Source organism: Protopterus annectens, chromosome 1.part0 (assembly GCF_019279795.1).
Source record: "Protopterus annectens isolate FY-2018-M chromosome 1.part0, PAN1.0, whole genome shotgun sequence".
NCBI classification, from domain to species: domain Eukaryota; kingdom Metazoa; phylum Chordata; order Ceratodontiformes; family Protopteridae; genus Protopterus; species Protopterus annectens.
Window position 1 is genome coordinate 1,169,591,030 of NC_056725.1, and position 23,593 is coordinate 1,169,614,622.

Genomic DNA, 23,593 nt, shown 5'->3' on the forward strand with positions numbered 1-23,593 from the left:
GCGTCGCTTAGGAGTAGATGGCCAACCAGACATACATCTACTCTTTAAATCTTCCACATGGTTCTGTTTGAGTTGGATAGCATGTAAAACATCTAACAAGAATAACCTTTGTTTACCCATAAGACTCCTTAAGCACCTATGCCACCCTTCCACAGCATTTTGTGTACGTGGATATCCAAGAGTACTGGTCTCATATTGGTTCCAAAATGACATTTCAAACAATGGTGGATGCCTTTCAGCTGTGACACCTCACATACCATAATGCCTAGGTCTTCCAATGAGTTAGATTTCCTTAAAAATGTGCATAGTGGCTGGGCAATTTCTGGAAAATCCCTCTCAATATCTGCAAAAGTTTTACTAATATAACTAGGATTAACAAACGCAAGCACCGGGATTTGCTTACACAGACCTGTAAAAGTGACTTTCGTGCCAAATTCCTTAGCTAAGTGCAGACACTGTATTTTGTGCCATATAATCTGGCACAAATGAAACCAGCATCCTTTTGAAACAGTAGTAGTAAGTTTTTCCTGTATAGCATTCACAGCACCCCTTTCAAAATCCGACATCACCATTTATGGTCTGAGTTGCAAGCTGTGTTTATTACATAAATCCAATACTACTGACCATAACTGCTTATAGTATTCCTCACTTTTGCAAGGTAGTATTCCTTAGACAAGTGGTACTATCTTCATTGAAACCAAGAAGTCTAATGGGCCGTGGATGGTGTATACTTGTCGGCACTCCCTTGTACTTATTGGGAAAGGTGTCATCAACTAGGAGAAACTCAGATGAACACAAAACATTTAAATTATCTGCTGTTGTAATGACTACAGTCTGTACACCTTCACCATTATCAACACTATGTTCTATTAGGAAACTCCCATTTTTAATTGGTAGTATATCAGGGTGGAGGTCCTTTAGGGAATGTAGATCTTTGAACATTGATACTATTTTTCCTATAACTTACCCTAGTCACACTTTCCTGTAATGCTTTGCTGTTAGGCAACTCATTCACAACTGCTGTAGAAGTAGTCACTAACACCTCTGATATAAACTTACAGGGGTTCTCTATTGAAGTATGTGCTGTTTTTCTTAAACGCTCATGAACCTGACATACTTCTTATTGTACAGGGTCAGGTCTGTGAAAGTGCACTGTAGTTTTAAGCAAAGAATGACCATCTACACTTATGTCAGTTATACAACGACATTTACACTTGTCTCTACTTTTATGAGTGCAGCACCAGTAGTGCTTAGTACCCACAGACCTTTCTAGATAATATCGATATCCCTCAATAAATAACATGTCATGTCCCTTTTGAGTCTTTTCTGTGGTCTACCTATTGCCAATAATACCTGGATTGTAACTCACATTATCCTCTTCAGCCATCTGTGAATATATAGCAAAGTTTCAACATATTAGCCTACTGCTTTCAAACATACCAAATCTACCATCTAATAATATATTACATATTCCTGTCCGGTGATTACATACCTGTAATTGTCAATTAATTCCACACAGAGCCTTCAGTTTTACGGTATGGTGTAATACTACGTTTATTCATCTCTATACTTATTAGTCTATGCATAATGACCAGTACACATTACGTTTAAAGTGTGCGACTTATGCTAGTCACATTGGAAACATCAAATGTACTATTAGCAAATGCATATCATTATTCGGCTTTATAGCAATTCGCACAAGTTTTGTTCGGAGATATTATATCTTGAACTACTACTTTTGATCATTTCTTGTTCGATAGAATCCCTGTTGACTAAATGAATGTATACCAAACAAAAGATAATACAAAAAGTGAGAATTTAGATCTTGATAAGGAAGTGGATAATATAGCAATAACCCACGCCTGGGTGTGGGTAATGCTGGATTTACCCACGGTTGGCACCCTCGGGACCAAACAAAGACAACCGTGGGTAAATCTAGCATTACCCACACCCAGGCGTGGGTTATTGCTATTATACAATGACATTATTTAAGAAAAGGAATAATTACTTTTCTTAAATAATGGCATTGTATAATGCCTCTTTGCTGCCCTTCCGCAGCTGTCTGGTGTTCCGCAGCAGTTCTGATGTACTGCGCATGCCTACGCAGTACATCAGAGTTGGGCAAAGCAACGGAGAACGCAAGATCTCCGTTGCTTTTTACTGTCTCGCTATGTTAAATGGGTTTAACATAGCGAGACAGCTTTAAAATAAGCAACGGAGATCTGCGTTGCTTTTTTTAAACCTGTGTCGCTATGTTAAACTCTTTTAACATAGCGAGACAGTGTTTTATACTAACGGAAAAAGTCCGGGTGACCGGACCTTTTTCCGTTAGTATATTGAGGGATTTACAATGGGCACGCTGGTTGGGCTGGCCAGTCAGCGTGCACGTTTTAGAGGAGGCATTGTATAATAAGATGTAATCAGTGAAAGTGTTTCCAGTCCTTGTAGTTTTATGTGCAGTTCAGGCATACTTTTATCACCCAGAGAAGTTATAGGCAGTAATAAATAAAAAAATTGAGGCAATTTATTTGCAAAAGGAAGAGGACATGTGTGAAGTGGGATACGTTGTTTTGCCCCATAGAACAGGTTGGTTTATGATTACCTGACTAAAAAGGGTACTTTTGAGTGACACGATTAAGGCTCATATACATAACACAAGCATAAAGTTATAAATCAAAGTGGATAGGAATTATAGATGAAACAAGGGGGCAGTTCAAGAAATAAGGAGGGAGTTGAATTTGTGAATGCAGGGTCTAAAGGAGAATAATAACAACCATACTGAATATTATATTTATAAAGTAGAATAAAGTATTTTAAGAACTAAGTGAACCTGGAGACGAAAAAAGAGATTTTAACAGTAAGGATGATTGCAAAAAGGGTTAAAGGAAGTAGGTAAGAGGGAGGTTAAATTTAGTTGAGAATGTTAGTCAAGGAACCAATGTATTAGGAGCAAATAACAATGGCGGGAAAGGTAATAGGGTGAGGTGAGGTCAAGTAGAAGTTTGGACTACAGATTGGAAACTGACTTCCTACAAGGGAGAGATAGAGTACAGCCAAAGAGAAAGGGATAGGAAAGTGTTAAGTGAAAGACCTACTCTGGTAGAGTTTTTAGTTGGGTCTAGAACAGGAGCTACTGTTAAAAATGGATAACAAGTAGAGCATATAAAATAATGCATGATAACCATAAGAATCAATCAGAAGAGGTTAGTAAAGATTAGAAAGAGAGAATATAAGGGCAATACACAAATGAACAATGGGAGGACAATGGTATAGCTCCCACGTATGCAAAAAGTCCAGAAGGTTTATGTTTTTTACCTGGAAGTGTTTGTATAGGTATATTTATTTTTCAAACACTCTTCAATTTCTTTCATCACATTAATTGCAAATACTGGATGTATGTGGAGAAAATGTGGAGAAAAAGTGAGGTGAGAAATTTTTTTTTTGGGGGGGGGGCTATGTAATGAGTTTGCAGATTTTAAAAAATTCCCTATAGAGTACTTTATCAGAAATGTTGGGGTGAACAAATAATTGCAACTAAGGAAATTATTTTTTGAGTTGGGCTATGGAAATTTAATTGCCTAAACTTAGTAAGGTCTTATTAAATATAATAACACTGGCTGCCAAAAAACAATTAATAGAAAATGGAAATCAAAATCTGAAGGTATTGCATGCAGATCCAGGGGTGTAATTGTACCACCATACTCAACACTTCTTAGGTCAGTCATTGAATATAATGCCCCTTTCGATATGTACCTGTCCAAACACTTGTCAAAAAAAAAATCAAGGACCTAAAGTGAAAAATTGTGCAGACATCTCAAAACCTTGACCCTTCTCTCATTAATGTGCAGGGTATTAAGAGGTGACCTCTGCCTTGTGTATAGAACTTCAACAGACCCTATTCTGACAGACTTATTACAGATTTACAAGTCCAGAAATATCATAAACACTCACTCAAGGTATTTCAATCTATTTTTCAAAGTAAATACAGCATGTCAGAGGGATAGGTTTGCATCACAGAAAATAACTGCTTCTATGAAACTTTTACTCCACATTAAACAAGGTACTTCTCTTACTCTATTCAAATGTAATTTGGAAGACTGGATAGGTAACCACAATTTCACCTCTGTCCCCTCATGGATAGGGGAAACATGTAAAGGTCCAAACATAACCTTGTTCTGTGGGTTATTTGTATGCAAAATATAAGGGCTAAAAGCTACCATGGGAATATAAGGCTAGATTTCTTAAGATTCTCACAGATCAATAGCCTAGTAAGTACCGTTGAACTTATAAAATCTAAACAAACCATAACTGAAGTATTGAATATTGTAAAGGAGGAAAAGTAATTGGAGGTGAGATCTTTAGAAAGCAACAAACTGGCTTTTAAGTTCTTTCTCTCTGCTAATAGAATATTGTTTTGTTTTTTGCAGTCATGAGACATGAGATTGAAATACTACTTTACAGGTTAATCGCAACTGAGGGATGACTGAAATAGCACGGTTATTCCTACTAGTATGTCTTATTATACAGTGTAGTCACTGTGTTTGTGTATGTGTGTGTATTAAATATTAGTGGAAATGTTAACTGTAATGATGTTTCTGGTACAGCTGTTTAAGTGCAAATTGTAGCCTTGATCGCTGTTCTACCCTGCAGGATAAATTTTAAATAAATAAATAAAGTATAGACTTTGGACATCACGCTGTGTATTGTGCACCTTTAAGTATTGGTGTGGGCCTTTATAACAATACTAAAGCAGCTGGAATAGTAGTGTAAATCATTATGGCTACACAGATAACAGTAAATCATATGTGCTACTTTACTCTAACAAGTTAGTAACTGTGTGTCTGAGGCAGCGGCACAGCTGTTATTAGGTCAGAATGTACTTGGGATATATATGTATATACATGATGTACTGTTAAAATGCTGATGTGAAACTTCGTTCCAGCCATGGCTTACCTATTGCACTGGTGTGGGAGTTCATCTTAGCCATGGTTGCAATATTTAATGACAGTCTGCCTGACATGTGGTTATATGGTCTTAATGATGCACGGTGAACCTGCTGCATCATAATGATCAGATGTCACTGTCATCGCAGTATGACCGACTATCAGTGAAAGCCATCATTTTGATCAGTGTGCCAGCAGTATCAGTTTACACCATCACTCTGGTCAAGGTATGTGCAGATTATCAATGCAACCCATCGGTTTTGTTCTCTTATGCACGAATAATCAGTATGAGACATCAGTATGTTTATGATAGTCTAAAATGTCATTGTAATTGTAACCACAATCCAACTGAAGTACTGTAATGATATTACTGTAGCTTTACCATGCCCACAGCATGGTTAGATTACTGCAAGTAGACTTTATTGTGCCCAGTGTATGCTTAAATTACTGCACTGAGACCTTACCATGCTCACAGCATGCTTAGATTACTGCAAGGAGACTTTACTGTGACCAGTGTATGCTTACATTACTGCACTGAGATCTTACCATGCCCACAGCATGTTTACATTACTGCATGGAGACTTTACTGTGACCACAGCATGCTTACATTGCTGCACTGAGATCTTACCATGCCCATAGCATGCTTAGATTACTGCAAGGAGACTTTATTGTACCCAGAACATGCTTACATTACTGCACTGAGATCTTACCATGCCCACAGCATGTTTACATTACTGCATGGAGACTTTTCTGTGACCACAGCATGCTTACATTGCTGCACTGAGATCTTACCATGCCCATAGCATGCTTAGATTACTGCAAGGAGACTTTATTGTACCCAGAACATGCTTACATTACTGCACTGAGATCTTACCATGCCCACAGCATGTTTACATTACTGCAAAAAGACCTACTGTGCCCACACTATGCTTAAATTACTGCACTGAGATATTGGCATGGTCACAGTGTGTTGCATTGAGACCTTACTGTACTCATAGTATGCTCAGATTACTGTATTGAAACCTTTCCATGGCCATTGTGTGCTTTCCTGACTGTATTAAAACCTTACTGTACCCACAGTGTATTTATATTACTGCACAGAGACCTTACCATAGCCACAGTGTATTTCAGTGTACTTGCGATACTGATTTAAAGGACTCTGTGCATGTAGTACTGTCACTGAAGTAAATATGGGGCAACTTGATTTTATCAGGTAGTGTCTGTGGGAGGCAATAGTATGTTTTCAAAGTATGGATGAGGATCAGAGGAGCTATTCTGTGCTTAAAGCAGAGATGAAGCTTTGTATTGGTTATGCTCCATTGAGTATACTGTTGTGAAACTATTTTGGAGACGTGGTACCACTGGAGAAGAACAGTAAGAAGCCACTCCAGATGTACTTTGTCTCATATTCCCCAGTGGCTTTCATTTAATCATATCATATCCAGAACAGTGCTAGGAGGCCTCACTATGACTACAGTACTTAAGTACTAGCATGACATATTCATTTTAATTTGTTTCCTATTGCAGTGTGTGGGAGCTTGGAGTGTACTATTTTATATATCTCTCAGGAGCCTGAAATAGTGATGCAGATGTTTGGTATGGCCATTGTGTGGAGGAAGCCTTAGTGGGAAATGTTACTGTCACTGCTGCAAGCTTTATGTATGAATGTGTGTTTACGAATTCACTGGAGAGGCAATACACCTTAATTACCAGAGGGAGGGTTCACTTTTGAAGGGGAATTTTTTACATATCACCTGGGGTTCCACTGCTGTAGCAATATGCCTGAAGGACTTGTATGACTTTATGATGACATGATTCGAATGAACTGTGCTTGCAAAGTTTAACTGTAACCAAATGAGTAAAGTAATAATGACATGCTCAATACACAGTGATAAAGTGTTTTATGGATTCTTCAGTCACGGCTTACCTGAAGTCATAGCTCTACCTCAGTCAGTGATGATGCAAGCCTGAGATCATAGTAGGAAACTTCACTGTACTTGATGCGTTATAGTAGTTTTGTAAGGCTTTACTGCACAAACTGTGGATGTTATGTACTGTACGTGGTTACAGACAGTATTACATTAATGGCTCTAAGTTTTCCTTTGATCATTTTGTACCTGCATGAAGTATAATCCCTGAATGCCATCTGTGCTGATATTACTGTAGATATTGTATAGCATGACATACATATGGCTAAGATTCTGTGTACTGACAATTGCCAAAAGTACAAGAGTTTTATTCCAGCAATACGGCTAAGTCATAGATTCAGCTTCATTACAGCTGTGGTGTGAGTGAAATACTGGTACTAAATTAGGAAACAATGCTAGATGAAAAAAACAAATGTACTGGTGTGGATGAAGCACTAACCTGTGTTCTGGTAATCAGAAATGCAAAATCATGTTTGGAGAGCATGGAAATCCCCAAAGTGGAGTGCAGTATAAAAGAGTTGGCATTTCTTCCCTTTTCTGTTAATGATTAACCAATCCCTGCTTTCACTCCTCATCCTAGGGCCATCATCCATATAGGGGAGTGGAGTATTTTTGTCATAGGCCCCTCTCTTTAGTGGTGTCTGATGTCTCCTGATGAAGCAGGGGCTTGCAATACTGGACCCTATGGTAAGGGCCTGTTTCCACACACTCACCAATCCTGACTGCAGTCTAAAGCATTAACAAGTGTACAGGTAGGGTAAGAATAGAAAGTCATTGAATAAATTCTGTTTATCTCTGAAATGTTATAAATTTTAGCTATGTACATCTACACATATTATGATAAAGACAGATATATTTTATATGCACATGCCAAAGACTGAACACTTTATATACAATGTCTGAGTCCTACATACACTTTGATATACACCAAGCCACAAAAACTTATTTTTCTGCCAGTTGTATATTATTTTTGTCTCTTCATGTTTAATGAAAACATTCATTTGTACTAATTCTGGATGACTTCACTGCTACAGCCCTTACTAATACAATCTGTTTTTCATCTATTTTTATCACAGTCTTCAAAATAGTGATGAATTAAGTGGTTGTGCATGCTTTTCTTTGAGGAATTAAATTGTCAGAGTGCAGTCACAAAATCATAGACAAGTAAAGTTAATATTATATTTTTTATTCTATGTCATGGAAATAAGTACAACATGTGACATCCACAAATCAGTTAATTCATGTACATAAATGTTTTTTCTATGAAAATCCAAGTGCTGATTTTTTTCAGTGCTAGAATCTAGTAAGCCAAAAAGTGGAAGTGCTGCTGCTACCCAAATATGGCTAAGTGTCAATATTCATTATTTGAACAACAGGTAGCTCCATGTCATTTCAGCAGCTTTTTTCCCATTTGTCTCCTAGGATCATCAGTCTTTTAGATTAGAGCCCAAAATTGTTTGAAGGCACCATGGAGCTTCAGCCTGTAATCTGCAAGCAGGGGCTTGCAATACTGGACCCATTTTATTAGCCTTGTTCCCTTTCCAGACATACATCAATTTCTGTCATTGTTTAATTAATATCACATGGTTCTTGCAGCAGGACAGGGTGCCATTGCCTTTGGTTTCAGCACCACATCAGTGGACAGTACTCTTCTGGTTCCCCTGTTATTTGGTTTGCGGTATAATGTTGAGATACACACATTCCTGCTAAAACATTTCCATTCTTCGGACTCCAAGAACATAAATTCAATTAGTCTGCAGCAGGCTTGAACCTGGTGCAACACCATAACTTTGTGTGGAAATCTTTACTTGCCAGACCTTCATGCTTACTTTATTATTCACCATTACACAGTATTCTGTAAGTTTATGATACAGATTCATCTCACATTTTAGGAAGATGAAAGCAACCTTTTATTACAGAAAATATGCAGAATGAAAAATAATATGAATTCATATTTTGTTCTGATACAAAACGGTGCTCTACTGTATAAGGAATGATACATTCAGCATTGGTTATTTAAACCTGCTATCACTTTTCAGGGAGACAAGGATTAAATTAAGTGCCTTTCATCACGTCCCTTAGGCAGCAGATTGCAGAAGAAAGTTCTGACAGGAAGTGGGATTAACACAAACTGAGCATCCTTGCCCCTGATTTTCTTTGAAGTTTTTGTTAGTACAAGCAGGTATCCCATGGTTGAAAGCATACATGTCCGTAATAATATCTGATTTTAATATATTAAAGTTGATTATATATCAGTGGATTTGTACATATCTGACAACAGTCTTGTAATGGGAACATTTCCAATAGTTTTCTTGAAAAATAATTCCTCTATTGTGGAGGGGCTAACTGACCGTAAAGCCGGCAAGAGTAACAACAGTTTTCCAAAACGACATGGTTGTGTTGGATATCTAAAACAACAAAATCAAAAAGGGACAGGTGTCTTACTTGTGTACTAAAATGTAACAATAAGCATAATTAGCAAATGTATTTTAAACATTAAAAACATGAGATTTTTCAGCACTGATTTACTCACGGAGAGAAATTAATCATTCCATTAGCTGATGTGACTGCCTTTATTTACATAGGTTCATAGGTTGGTACAAGGCTATCGGCCCTAAGGCCTGTGCAAGCCTAGCCATAACAATTACCTGGAAATTTCTTCCCACAATATTTACTTCTCTGGGACCATGTCTAGCAGGCGACTGACATGATCCCCGGGGTGAATTTCCTATCTCCCATCCAATCATCAAGGCTCCTTTTGAAGAGGGCCAATGAGGCGCTCTGCTTGAAATGTATGGGGAGTCTATTCCAGAGTATGGGGAGTCTCTAGGTCAGGAACCTATCCCTCCAGCATGTTTTGTTCATTGCGATGATAAGGTTTAGATCCCTTTAACGTGTGGCTCTGAGGGATTGGGATTTCTTTAAGTGGAGCATGTCTAACAGCTCAGGGTTTGACATGGCCTTGTATGTTAAGCAGAGATCACCTCTGAGTAGACGATATGCCACAGAGTATAGCTGGAGTTTTTTTAGACGGTTGGCAAATGGCATCTGCTTTAGGCCTGTGATTCTTTTAGTGATGTATTTCTGTGGCCTTTCCAGCTGTTGCAGATGTCTTGTGAGGTACATACCAAATGGGGCATTATACTCTATAATGGGTCTAATGAGGGATGAGTACAGTGGGACAATGACCTCTTTTTTTCTGGATGAAAAGCACTTAGTGATGAGGTGTGCCACATAGAAGGATTTCCTGACTGTTGTGGCGATGTGGTTATCAAAAGTGAGACCACTGTCCACTTGTGTCCCTAAGTCTCTCATCACACTTTCGAAGTTTAGTGTCCTGCCACCTATGTGGTAGTTCATGGGTACATGTTTTTTTCCAAAGGGGATAACTATACATTTCTTGGCATTAAGCTTGAGCCCATGGCTCTGGCACCAGGCATCTGTTTCTGTAAGGCCCTTTTGTAGAATATCCACATCCTTTGGGGATTCAATAATAGCTCCCAGTTTGCAGTCATTTGCAAACTTTGTTAGCCAGAGTCCCTTAGTGTTGGCCTGTACTTCAGAGAAGTAGATGCCAAACAAGAGTGGTTCCAGGACTGAACCCTGAGGTACTCCACTTGTCACTTGTCTGGAGCTGGATTTGGAGTCAGCTACTTTTACAGTCTGGGTTCTGTCAGTAAGCCAGTTGGCAACCCATCGAGTGACTTAAGGATTTATGCCCAGCTTAGTAGGTTTATCTATGATTCCAGAGTGGGGGATGGTGTTGAAGGCCTTGGCAAGGTCCAGATAGGCTGTGTGGACCGCCTTACCCTCGTCCACAGCTCTGGAGACCGATTCGAAGAAATCAATCAGATTCTGGAGACAAGATTGGTCCTTCACAAACCCAAACTGGGTGGGGTTCAGTGTTTGAAGGTTGCCAATGTCTTTGTTTATAAGTTCCATGATAATGAGTTCCATGCCCTTGCAGATCAGGCTTGTCAGACTGATGGGACGGTAGTTCCCGGGATCCACGGTGGATCCTCCCTTGTGGAGCGGGATAACTGTAGCTGTGCACCACTCAGTGGGCATGAAGCCTGAGGTGAGGCTATGATTGAACATGACACTTAGGTGGGGTGCCAGTTCATTTTGTAGTTCATGTAGTACACAGCCCAGGATGTCATCTGGTCCCACGGATGCTGTATTCTTAACTTTGGAGAGTGCTATTTCTACCTGTGTGGCTGTGATTATTGGAATTTGGCAATCTTTTGGTATTGAGATGGGCCCTTTAGGGGTGAGAGGGGGGTGAAGTTGGCACTAAATCGATCTGCCAGGATATTGGCAATATCCTTGGGATCAGTATATTTAATGCCATTCTGTTGTAGCTCAGAACAGATCTGAGTATTGCCATATAGATTCTTGACATAACTATAGAATGCCTTGTGGTTGTCTTTGGAATCTTTGGCAATTTTATTTTCGTAACTAACTTTTGAGGATTTTATAAGGGATCTCAGCTTCTTACTGAGGCTGGTGAGGGAGTGTTTTGCATCCTGGGATTTTCCTCTTTTCTGCAACAGTTTCTTCCTTCTGTTGTATAGTTTGTTTATAACAGGGGACCACCAGATTGGCTTCCTTTTTTTGGAGAAGAGCATCTTGGTTCTATTTGGGATGGCACGATTCATGCACGAGTGGATGTTCTTGTACAGTGCCTTAGTGTAGGATTCTGCAGTTGAACTTCCAGATCCTGTCTGCATGGGTGTTGTGAAGTTTGTCACTTCTGACTTCAGTAGCATGAAGTTGGCTTTGGAGAAGTTTTTTAAGGAGGTTTCCTTTCTGGGGGGTGGGGGTGGGGGTGGGATGTGGATGTCAAGGGTGATTTGCTTATGGTCAGACCTGACCAATGAGGGGGTGATCACTGGTGTGGAGCATCTATCTCCCATGTTGGTAATGACTAGGTCTAGGATATTGGAGCCCCTGGTGGGACAATGGATTAGTTGATCCACGGCGTTGGAATTTATGAATTCCAAGAACCGTTGGGAAAAGGAGTTGGTACCTGAGTAGTTTTCCCAGTTAATGGCAGGGTAGTTGAAATCACCCAGTATTGGGGTGTTTCATTGTATCTTTATATTTCCCAGTATGTTTAGGAAGGTATAGTGAGAATCTTGGGGTATGGTGGGGGATCTGTTGGAAGCTACAGTTTGGATTGCAGTCTTACCTAGTGTTAGTTGCACCGGGAGAATTTCAGATGCATTGTGTTGGGCAACTAGCCTGGAGGTGTGAATATCCTTGGTGAATATGGACACTCCTCCACCTTTAGTGTTTCGGTCTTGGTTTTGTGGCCGAATAGTGTGGTAAGAATTGTAGCCTGGTATTGCAAGTGTGCTCTCTGTAGCCTTGAACAAGGTCTCAGTCACTGCACAGATATCGATGTTCTCCATTTTTAGGAGTGCCTCGAGAGAGTGCATTTTGAGGTTTAGACTTCTAGCGTTGAGTAGCATTACCTTCAGATTTTGCATGCTTGTATCTGTTACGGTGGTGGTTTTATCCTTTGAACCTTACCTAAAAAAGGCACTATAGGGGTGGCAAGAGCTTTAGCCAGTAACCTGAATCCCAGGGGTGACAGGTGCAGACCATCTCTGGCAAAGCATCATGGTTTGTCGATCATGTCTTCCCAGGCAGACAAATACTGGATCCCCTTTGAATGACACCAGAAGCTTAGCCAATTGTTGAAGTCAATAATTTTGTCCTTATACTGTGGTATCATTCTGGGTGAAGGCAGGATGCTACTCAGGGCTAGGGTCATACCTGCTTGGGTCACATGATCCAAGAGCTCTTCCATGTCTCTTTTCATGTAGTCCAGGGAGGTACATCTCAAGTCATTCACTCCAGCATGGACAATGACAGAGTTGTATTTGTACTTGTTGTGGAGTGACTTGAGTGCATGCGTTATGTGGCGGATCCTGGCACCCGACAGGCAGCTGACTGTAATTTTCTCCTTGTTCAGCCTGGTGAGTGGGACATCAGTGTGCCTGACTATAGAGTCACCTATGACTAAAGTGTTGGGTACATTGTCTTGCCTTAGGGGCTGTTATTGGGTGGCACACTGGTGTTGTCAGCTATGTGTCACTTTGGTTGTGACTGGTGTTTGTTTGCGTTTCATCTTCGGAGGTCCTTGTTGCTTGGGCAGGTTAATGTTAAGGGCCTCCACATATGTGGGTTTAGCATTGCTATGTGTGGGTGTTGATGGTGTGGGTTTTGAAGGGCTATGAGTTGCTAGAGGTGTAATGCAGGTGTTAGCCTTCTCCTCTTGACTGACTAGCACAATCTTGACTGGAGAGAGCTTTGCTTCCAGTTTGGCTATGTAAGTGCATCTCTCACAGGTTGTAGTGTTGGGTGGTAGGAGGAGAGGATTGTCTGTGTACATGAGGCAGTTGCTGCATTGCCCCAGTATGCCCAGATTCACCAGGTAGACAGGAGAAATCACCGGAAGCTGACCCTTGGACATGCCAGTTTAGGTGCTTTTTTGTAAAGTTTAAGAGCTGTTTTCCCTTACCTTTGCAAGGTACTTTGCAATTGTAGACTGTTTAATGCCTATGATTAATTTCTCCATATTGATAATGAGAAATGAGTGATTGTATCAGTTTCAGGCTTCCTAGTGCTTTCCAGCAGGTTCTAGAGCAAGTGCTAGTCATAGGGGTTCAGATTTTAGTGCTACTACTGAGAAACCAGCTAGTTTTAACTGAAAATTTGAAGAGCAGACTTTCTGGCACCTGGAATAGTTTAACTGTAGCCTCGTAGTGCTGCATGATGTGAAAAATGTGCAAACACACGGGTTTTTAAGCCAGAAAGTTGAAAGGGATAGAAATCAGCCCGAAAAGGCTAATAAAATTACAGTTTCGGAGATGGAAACCACTCATCTAGCGTTAGATAGGCAGTACAATGCTCAACAGTCCCACTGGTAGGCAGTAGGACTTCCCTCTACCACAGCAAGGTCTGGATAGCTCTGAGCACAGAAAATAAAGTCCTGAGACATGCAAAGCCTGGGATATGGACTGTCTAGAAAAGGTTGGAAATGAGCAAACAAGATAGTATATATATATATTTTTTTTTGTTGAAACAGGCTAAACAATGCAATAATACAGTAAATAAATAAATACAGAAAAAGCTAACACGAGTGTGTAGTCCTAAACATTAAATGCAATTAAAACTACAAAATTAGCAATTTAAAACTTTTTAAATGAAGCAAGGCAAGTGCACAACTGAAAAATGATTTAAGAGGCAGTAACACAGCAGAATAAGTAGCTAGTCTACATATACAGAGAAGTCTATATATACAGAAAAGCAGCTAAAACACACAAACACTTCAGATGCAGTGCAACCTAGAGCACTTGAGTTGTAGCAATATTAAGGCAATTAGTTATAATAAATGCTCTAAAATATACAATATATTCCAAAATGTTTGAGAAACACAGTCAGAACATAAGGAAATTCAGGCAAAAAAATGTTTTTATTTTTTATTTTTTTGAAAGGGAAAAAGAAACAGAAGGCCTTATCAAATGTTCGCTCTGTATTAGGTAGAATGAGCTAATGACACTAGACTGGGAGGAGTGTCCCAGATCAGATTTACCTTGTGATTCAGCAGATGTACACAGAATGTCAAAAGTGGTGTGCAACATTTCATACATAGTAAGTAGGCTTCTAACTTCAGCTGAGTCATCATGAAGTAAATCTGTGTCAAGGGATTCTGGTAACTGTTCAGTTCACAGATCTTCGTTATATTGATTAAAGTATATCATACCCCTCAACCTGTAAGCATAAGAAATCTAGACAAAGCCAAAGATAAAGGGGGGAAAAGGCACAAAAGCAGGGATAAATTTTAAATATTGCTCTTATAAACTTAGAAAGTTCCTAGACTAACACGTTTTGTATTCCCATGTATTTTCTGAAAGATATGAAGCCTAAAATTCAAATGTGTATAATTATTTAGTAACTTCAATCCACTTCATTCTTTAATGATTTGAGAGAAAACCAACATTTTATGAGGAACAAACCAAAAAATATGAAGCAAAATTTTGGACAGTCTGCTAAAATCTGTACAGTTGAGAGGAATGATATATATATATATATATATATATATATATATATATATATATATCTTTACAGCCACATGCCTAAAAACTCTCGTCAGTCTGATATGTTATGAAATAATGAAATATTCAGATATGTACTTCAAATTTTATCATTTGTTTCTATATACAAAGCTTCACAAATGAGTGTTGAAAGGTCATAATTCTAGCTCAACAGCCCAGATTAAGTGTAATTTTAAACAAGATTCATTGCTTTGGGAGTTAACATTTATTTTAAGCCATATATCAAAAGACATCAGGACAGCTAGAAGCCACACTGCACGTAGTCTGAAACTTCAAGGTGCACATACCATACAGGTTATTGTGACTGTGTTATTTTGTTATAATAATAATAAGGAAAGCATACCTCCTAACGCTAAAATACAGCTATCAGTAACAAGTAAAAACAATATTCAAAATGAAACGTTGTACAACAATGGCCAATGAAGTAAAGTTATCTTGGAGAATAGGTAGTGTGGTTAAATGATATATAACTTTTAAAGGTGCAACATATATAGCACAAATTTCCAGTACTTCAATTAAATTCACTTACAAGATATTCACGCTGTGAATGCAGTTATACTGTGTAGTAGCTGCTGTGTGACTGTGATGAACTGTGATAACAGCTTAACCAGTTCATCACAGTCACACAGCAGCTACTACATTTTCAGAGTGGATACTTTGTAAATCAGACTAAAAAGATTGGATACTTTGGAGCCATCATAAGACTGGATACTTTGGAGCCATCATTTCGTTATAGTATAATTGCATTCACAGCGTGAATATCTTGTAAGTGAATTTAATTGAAGTACTGGAAATTTGTGCTATATATGTTGCACCTTTAAAAGTTATATATCATTTAACCACACTACCTATTCTCCAAGAGAACTTTACTTCATTGGCCATTATTGTACAGCGTTTCATTTTGAATATTGTGTTATTTTGTTGGGGGTACATTATAATATATCGTCATATGCACATCGTCTGAAATCTCAAGGTGCATAGACCATACAGGATATTGTGATTGCATTATTTTGTTGGGGGTGCATTATAATATATCATCATTTACATAATCATATGTTAGCACTCATGGCAGTGGAAATGGAGTACTTTTGTTACTTTGCACAGATGACAAGCATTCATTGAATTCAAAGTGAGAAAGTCAAGTCAAGATGTTTTTCACCTAATGCCTAGCTGCAGCTGAATCATGCATCTTGCCTGATTGCATGAGTCAGTATATAAGCTAGTTCCTGACCTTTACAGGCTATCCTCTGCACATCAGTGGTGTTTTTACTGGCATAAAGTGCCAGTAGCTGTCTCTGTCTCTCTCTGGCTGATCTTTATGTTCAGTTATTTACTGACCTCATACCTAAATTAAACTGCTTGGGTTTATCTACTTCTAACATAAGTAGTCTCCAACATCACAAAAGTCTAGAAAATGTATTATTTACTAGCCATCCTACTTTTACTATCCCATTTACTTTGGTAATGCTTAAAAGCAACATCTTGTTTCAAAAATGTCTTTAGGAAAAGTGCGTATTGACGTCTTTCTGATTTGGTTGTTTTGTATTTGCTGATTATTGCAGTTTTCATTTTATTAGTGTAGACAACGGAGCATACATTATGAGATTGGCTATATGTCAACAGATACAGCAGGAAACTCTTAGATGACATTAAGGCTGCTTGTATTCAACCCTCCATTTAATTACAGTTAAGAAATAGTAATCAGAAGACTGAAATATAAGACTAAAAACTCCCTGCAAACTACGGAAATGATTTTTTGAGCTGTGATACAAAATCAGAATTGTCTGGACATGGTAAGGCCTTGCTGAGTTTAATTCTGGTAGCTGCCAAAAAGCAAATACTAGATAATGGACATCAAAGTCTAAAGCAACCATCCCAGAAGTAGTGAATATAGTAGCAGAGGTAAAAGAACAGGAAGGGGGATCTTTAGAAAAGGATAGGCACAAATTGCATTGAAAAATATAGGAATTGTGGGGACAAAACATACAGAATAATGTTTTGGAGGAGGAATGACATTTAAGGGAAGGCAGGAATTGAATGCATTATGTAATGTTTGATGTCTGTACAAAAGATTATAAGACCTGTTTGTTGCATATGCCTGTTGAGGCTACACACTCAAGTGTGCTAGCCTGTGTTACATATCTATTGCATTTTCCTGCTGTTTGTTGCAAAAAAGAAAAAAAAAAAATTATCCTTGTTTCCCGTCTTTCCTGACCTAGAGTATTCCAAATACAGGCTTTGCTGCATTCTAGACTTTTGGAAAGTTCCTGTGTTGCCAATTTCCTTTCTTGGATAAAGGGAGGCTTCTTTGTTCACCAGTGGCAGTGGGAAGCATAGAGCAGCCTATCTATCCCTGGAGGAGTGTTCCCAGCACAAGAATCTGGTAGTTTATTGGCTATTTTGGGCCAATTTCTAGCTCTTTCAAGCCCCCCTGTATAAAACCCACTTTGGCGCGGTTTTTGCACTTGTTCCTACTCAGCCAAGCTCTTTGTGGTCCTGCAGAGTGGTGCTAGCAGCAGAGAGGCTAAAAGAGCAACTGCTAACCTGATAAAAGTGTTTTTTTCCTGCTACTACCTGGGCGACTGTCCGATCTAGCTAAACTTCAAGTATTTCTGCTTCTTGAACTGTTTTAAACTGTTTAAAGTTGTTTTTGCACCTGCACTTTTAACGTTTGTCCTGTTTGTTGCATTTACCTGTTGAGGCTACACACTCAAGTGTGCTAGCCTGTGTTACCTATTTATTGCATTCTTCTGCTGTCTGTTGCAAAAAAGAAAAAAAAATATCCTTGTTTCCCGTCTTTCCTGACCTAGAGTAGTCCAAATACAGGCTTTGCTGTATTCTGGACTTTTGGAAAGTTCCTGTGTTGCCCATTTCCTTTCTTGGATAAAGGGAGGCTTCTTTGTTCACCAGTGGCAGTGGGGAGCTTAGAGCAGCCTATCTATCTCTGGAGGAGTGTTCCCAGCACAAGAATCTGGTAGTCTATTGGCCGTTTTGGGCCAATTTCTAGCTCTTCCCAGTCCCCCTGTATAAAACCCGCTTTGGCACGGCTTTGCTTGATTTTGCGCATAGCGCAGCATCGGGCAGCTCCGCTTAATTGGATTTAAACCATTCTCGGCTCCACAAAGTCTGCTCTTCACTTTTTCCCTTAGAACTGATCTAGTTCTCATAATAAACACCCCATTCCTACTCTAAAGCCTGGCACTTGCTCACTAAAGCAATTATATAAGTCAGCACTAAAAAATTAAAAGCACTACACCCTCACAAACTCTCCTTGAGTACCTTGTTCACCATTGGCCCTTTTTTCAATTATAAAGGAATTCCCAATACTATTCTAGCATGTCCAAAGGTCAGTTGTCAATCTCCTCTCCGGTCCAGCTGGTGAATCTGGGAATCTTGAGGCAATGTTACAACTGCCTCATGTACACAGACAACCCTCTCCTTCTCCCAACAAATTCCAACACATGTGAGAGATGCAACCATATAGCCAAACTGGAGGCTAAGCTCTCTCAACTCAGTACTGGCGTAACCAGTCAGGAGGAGAAGGAGACCACACTCACTACAATTCCAGTCTCACATAGACCTACCACAACAGCAAACCAAACACATAAACACACAAAGACATACTCTGAGGCTGTAAATAAAAATCTGCCAAAGCAGCAGAGACCTCCAAAGCAGACACCCAAGCAACCGCTACCTCAAAACAAAACAGGTGCAACACATAGCTCACAAAGCCAGTGTGCCGAACAGTCACAGACCTAAAGGGTAAACAACACACCTGATACATTTGTAATAGGTGACTCTATCATCAGGCACACTGACGTCCTGCTCACCAGGCTGAACAAGGAGAAGGTCACGGTGAGCTGCCTGTCGGGCACTAGGATCCGCCACATAACACAAGCACTCAGGTCACTCCAAGGCAAGTACAAATATGACTCAGTCATTGTCCATGCTGGTGTGAATGACCTGAGACGTACCTCCCTGGACTACATGAAAAGAGACATAGAGGAGCTCTCTGAGCATGTAGCCCAGGCCGGTATGACCCTGCCCTTGAGTGGCATCTTACCCTCACCAAGAATGATGCCACAATATGAAGACAAGATGATCAATTTCAGCAATTGGCTTAAGTATTGGTGTCATTCAAAGGGGATCCAATGCCTGTCAGCCTGGGATGACATGCTCGACAAGCCAAGATGCTTCGTTAGGGAGGGCTTGCACCTGTCACCCCTGGGCTTTCGGATATTGGCAAAGGCTCTTGCCACCCCCATAGTGCCTTTTTTAGGCAAGGCTCAAAAGACAAACCCACATCCATAGGTATCACAAGGGATAAGAAACTAAGAGTAATGGTACTCAACGCCAGAAGTCTAAACCTCAAAATGCACGCACTCGAAACTCTCCTTATCATGGAGAACATCGATATCTGTGCAGTAACAGAAACCTGGTTCAAGGCACCTGAGAGCACCCCATCACTACCAGGTTATACCTCATACCATGTTTTTCGGCCCCAAAACTTGGACCGAACCACAAAAGGAGTGGGAGTATCAATATTCGTCAAAGATACCCACACCTCCAGGTTGGTGGCACAGCACGAAGCATCAGAGACTATCCATGTGCAACTAACAGTGGGTAAAACTGCCTTCCAGTTTATAGCCTGCTACAGACCACGCTCCCAAACCCAGGAACCCCACTCAGCCTTCCTGAGAACACTGGAAAATATGAAGGTCTCTCCAAACACCATTATATTGGGCGACTTCAACTACCCAAACATAGAGTGGGAGCATTACTCTAGCGCCAACACCCTAGCCCAAAGGTTCTTAGAATTTATAAACTCAAATGCTATGGAACAACTTGTTACCACTCCCACAAGAGGGGAAAGCATACTGGACCTGATCATCACCAACATGGGGGCTCTATGCTCCAGACCAGAATTGTATCCCTCACTGGTAAGATCAGACCATAAACTAATCTCACTGGATATTCACATCCCGACCCCACCCCCTGCCCAGAAAACCACAGTGAAAAACTTCTCTAAAGCAAATTTCACACTCCTCAAAACCGAGGTGGAATCCTTCAAAGCCCCCGGGCCTGTGGAAAATATGGCCCAGACCGCAGAATCCTTTATAAACGCATTCTATGAACACCTTCAGGAATGCATGGATCATGCAATCCCAAATAAAACCAAGACCCAGTCCTCCAAAGGCAGGTGTCCTGTCTGGTGGACCCCAGCCATAAACAAACTATACAACAGAAGGAGGAAGCTACTACATGATGGAGCAAAATCCCAAAAAGGGAAGGTATCTCTGATCAGTATTAGCAAAAAACTACGGGCACTCATAAAATGGTCTAAGGCCAGCTTCGAGAGAAAAATTGCACAGGACACTAAGGATAATCAGAAGGCTTTCTTTAGTTATGTTAGGAACCTGGGTGGGAATTCCCAGATATGCTCAGAATTAGTCCAAAATGACAAAAAATACACCGAACCCACAGACATTGCCAACATCCTAGCTGACAGGTTCAGCGCAAACTTCTCCGCCCCCTCCCCACCAAAAGGGCAAATATCTATCCCAGCAGAGTGCTGCCCCCCTGACATCTCAGATGCCCAGGTAAGAACCGCCCACTCCAAAGCAAAAAACACAGCATCAATGGGACCAGATGGTGTCCTGGGCTGCGTCCTACATGAACTCCAAGAAGAGTTAAACCCAAACATAAAACTACTGTTCAATCTCAGCCTTACTACAGGATATGTACCCAAAGAGTGGTGTACAGCAACAGTGGTCCCTCTCCACAAAGGTGGTGCCTCAACAGATCCTGGAAACTATCACCCCATAAGCCTGACTAGCTTGGTCTGCAAAGCTATGGAAAGGATCATCATGAACCTCATAAATAAAGATATTGGGGACCTACAGACACTGGATCCTACCCAGTTCAGCTTTGTTAAGGGCAGATCCTGCCTCTTAAACCTGGTCGATTTCTTTGAAACAGTCACCAAGGCCATTGACGAGGGGAAGGTGGTCCACACAGCCTACCTGGACCTTGCAAAAGCCTTTGATACAATACTCCACTCGGGCATTACAGATAAGCTCACCAGCTTAAATATAAACCCCTATGTCATTAGATGGGTTGCAAACTGGCTCAAGGACAGAACCCACATGGTTAGAATTGCTGGAGCCATGTCATACTCCAAACCAGTTACAAGTGGCATCCCACAAGGCTCAGTCCTGGGACCTCTCTTGTTCGGTATATATTTCTCGGAGGTACAGGTCAACACGGAAGGACTGTGGCTGACCAAGTTCTCAGATGACTGCAAACTAGGCGCCATAATCGACTCTCCAGCCAACACAAGCATCCTACAAAAGGGCCTCATAGAAACAGACAACTGGTGCCAGAGCCATGGCCTCAAGCTAAACGCCAAAAAGTGTATAGTCATCCCCTTTGGCAAAAACAAAGTGCCCACAAATTACCACATAGGTGGTAATCCATTAAGTATGGAAGAAGTAATTAGGGACCTGGGGACCCAAGTTGATAGCAATCTCTCATTTGAAATCCACGTGGCCAAAGTGGTTAGAAAAACATTTTATATAGCCCACCTAATCATGAAGGGATTCCCATCTAGATCAGGGGAGGTCATCGTACCTCTTTACTCATCCCTCATCAGGCCCATAATTGAGTACAATGCCCCTTTTGGGATGTACTTTACCAGACACCTGCAGCAACTGGAAAACCCCCAAAAGTACCTCACCAAGAGGATCAAAGGGCTCAAACAGATGCCATATGCTGCCCGGTTAAAGATACTCCAGCTCTACTCAGTGGCATACCACCTGCTCAGAGGCGATCTGTGCCTGACGTATAAAGCCATGTCCAACCCGGAATTAATGGACATTCTGCACCTCAGAAAATCCAAATCCCATCGAGCTACATGCTCGAGAGACTTGAACCTCAGCACTGAAATAAATAGGACATGCTGGAGGGACAGATTCATAACCCAGAGGCTCCCTTCACTCTGGAATAAAATCCCAGTCCAGGTTAGGCAGTGTCCCTCATTGACTCTCTTCAAGAGGAATCTTGATGAGTGGATGGGAGATCGTAGGTTTACCCTGGGTATCACTTCTGTGTCACTGTTAGACAGAGGCACAGTATACTAACCTTGACAAAGAGCATAGCAAAATTCATTTAAAATGGGTGGCGAAAGCCAAACACACTCTGACTAGGCTTATAAATGCCCTAGGACAGATAGCCTAGTATGAACCTATGAACCTATAAGTGATGTATAATGTTTGCAGCTGAAAATGTCAGCATGGTTTGTTTTCATTTATATAACTATATGACTACCTACACCAAGTGATAAATCAATAAAGATGTTTCTTATTTTCATTTTCTGTGTTCTGTTTAGGGCATCTCTACAGCAGAACAGAAAACTTTTAAATTACATTGTAAACGATGCATAGCAGTAATCAATTCCTGGTGACTACTGTCGCAAAAGTTTACAATTTATTTAGGCTTTGAAGAAGACAGATATCGGCTAATAAAATTATACTCAGAAAAAGCAAGTTAATGAAATTGGTCAATGCAATAGCATATCTTAATTATTTCTCTTTTGTTTTTTAATCGTCTGTATGCAATAGTTGCATAATTGATCGGTAGAAAAGTATATGGGGCAGCTCTGCTATTTGCCATTTTGAATAGTGCTTTGACTTGAATAACATTATCCAAACTCATTCTAATTAAATGTGCTACAATCAATGGTCCTCTTCCCCTACACATTTTAATTGATGTATGGAGCTAAAATACCTTTCCAGGGATGAATAAATGCAAGCAATGATGATGAATGGAAAACTATTGGAATAAAAAGATCGCCACTGTTGAGTGCCTCAGTGATCTGCTTTAATTACAAAGCATTTAATACATAAAAGAGAAAATAAAGTCACAATGTTCATAGATAACAACAGTATCCAGACATAGTATATTAAAATATATTCTAACAAATCTGAAACAGTGATACTGAAAAGAAAAGCTGTGAGTAAGACAATGCAGTCAGTCATTAAACCAAGTATGGGTTAAGAAGTGTAAGACTAATGCAATCAATCAATCCATCAATCAATAAATAAACACAAAGTGAAGCATTATGGTTCAACCCCCAAAATGCAGATGGACAAAAGGATGGCCTGCATTGTGACGACTTTGGGAGGTATGCTGCCACGATTTGCTTCTTAAACAGATCCATTGTACAAGCTTGCTTACAATACTGACTACAGTTTTAGAATGCTTGCCTGAAAAAACAGTCTGGCTTTATGATTTGATTTGTAAAGTAACCTGGATTAAGAAAAAGCTGGCAAGCAGAGGCAAATGACAGCAATTGAACAGTTACAATACTTACATATAGAGACAAGATGTAACAAACATATCTTAATTACATTCTAGGCTGGTACTGCGTGAGAAACCACTATTTGTTCAGGTGTTTACAGAGTATTATTTAAAAGAGACCAAATATATAACATAAAGAGGGAATTTAAAGCAGATCTGAGGAAGCATTTCCACCCAGAAAGTAGAAATAGAGATAAGCTACTTCCTAGAGGAATGGAGGGGAAGCAAACAATGCATT

At 40.1% G+C, this 23,593-nt stretch overlaps 1 protein-coding gene across 1 annotated transcript in view; it reads right to left on the minus strand.

Moving 5' to 3' along the window:
• Positions 1–8,041: 8,041 nt before the first annotated feature.
• NR2E1 (nuclear receptor subfamily 2 group E member 1) overlaps positions 8,042–23,593 on the minus strand; it is a 65,147-nt gene continuing 49,595 nt past the window's right edge. Inside the window, exon 9 of the mRNA XM_044065381.1 lies at positions 8,042–9,279. Within this exon, the coding sequence (XP_043921316.1) occupies positions 9,117–9,279 (163 nt within the window). The 3' untranslated portion in view covers positions 8,042–9,116. The remainder of the gene's footprint in view (positions 9,280–23,593) is intronic.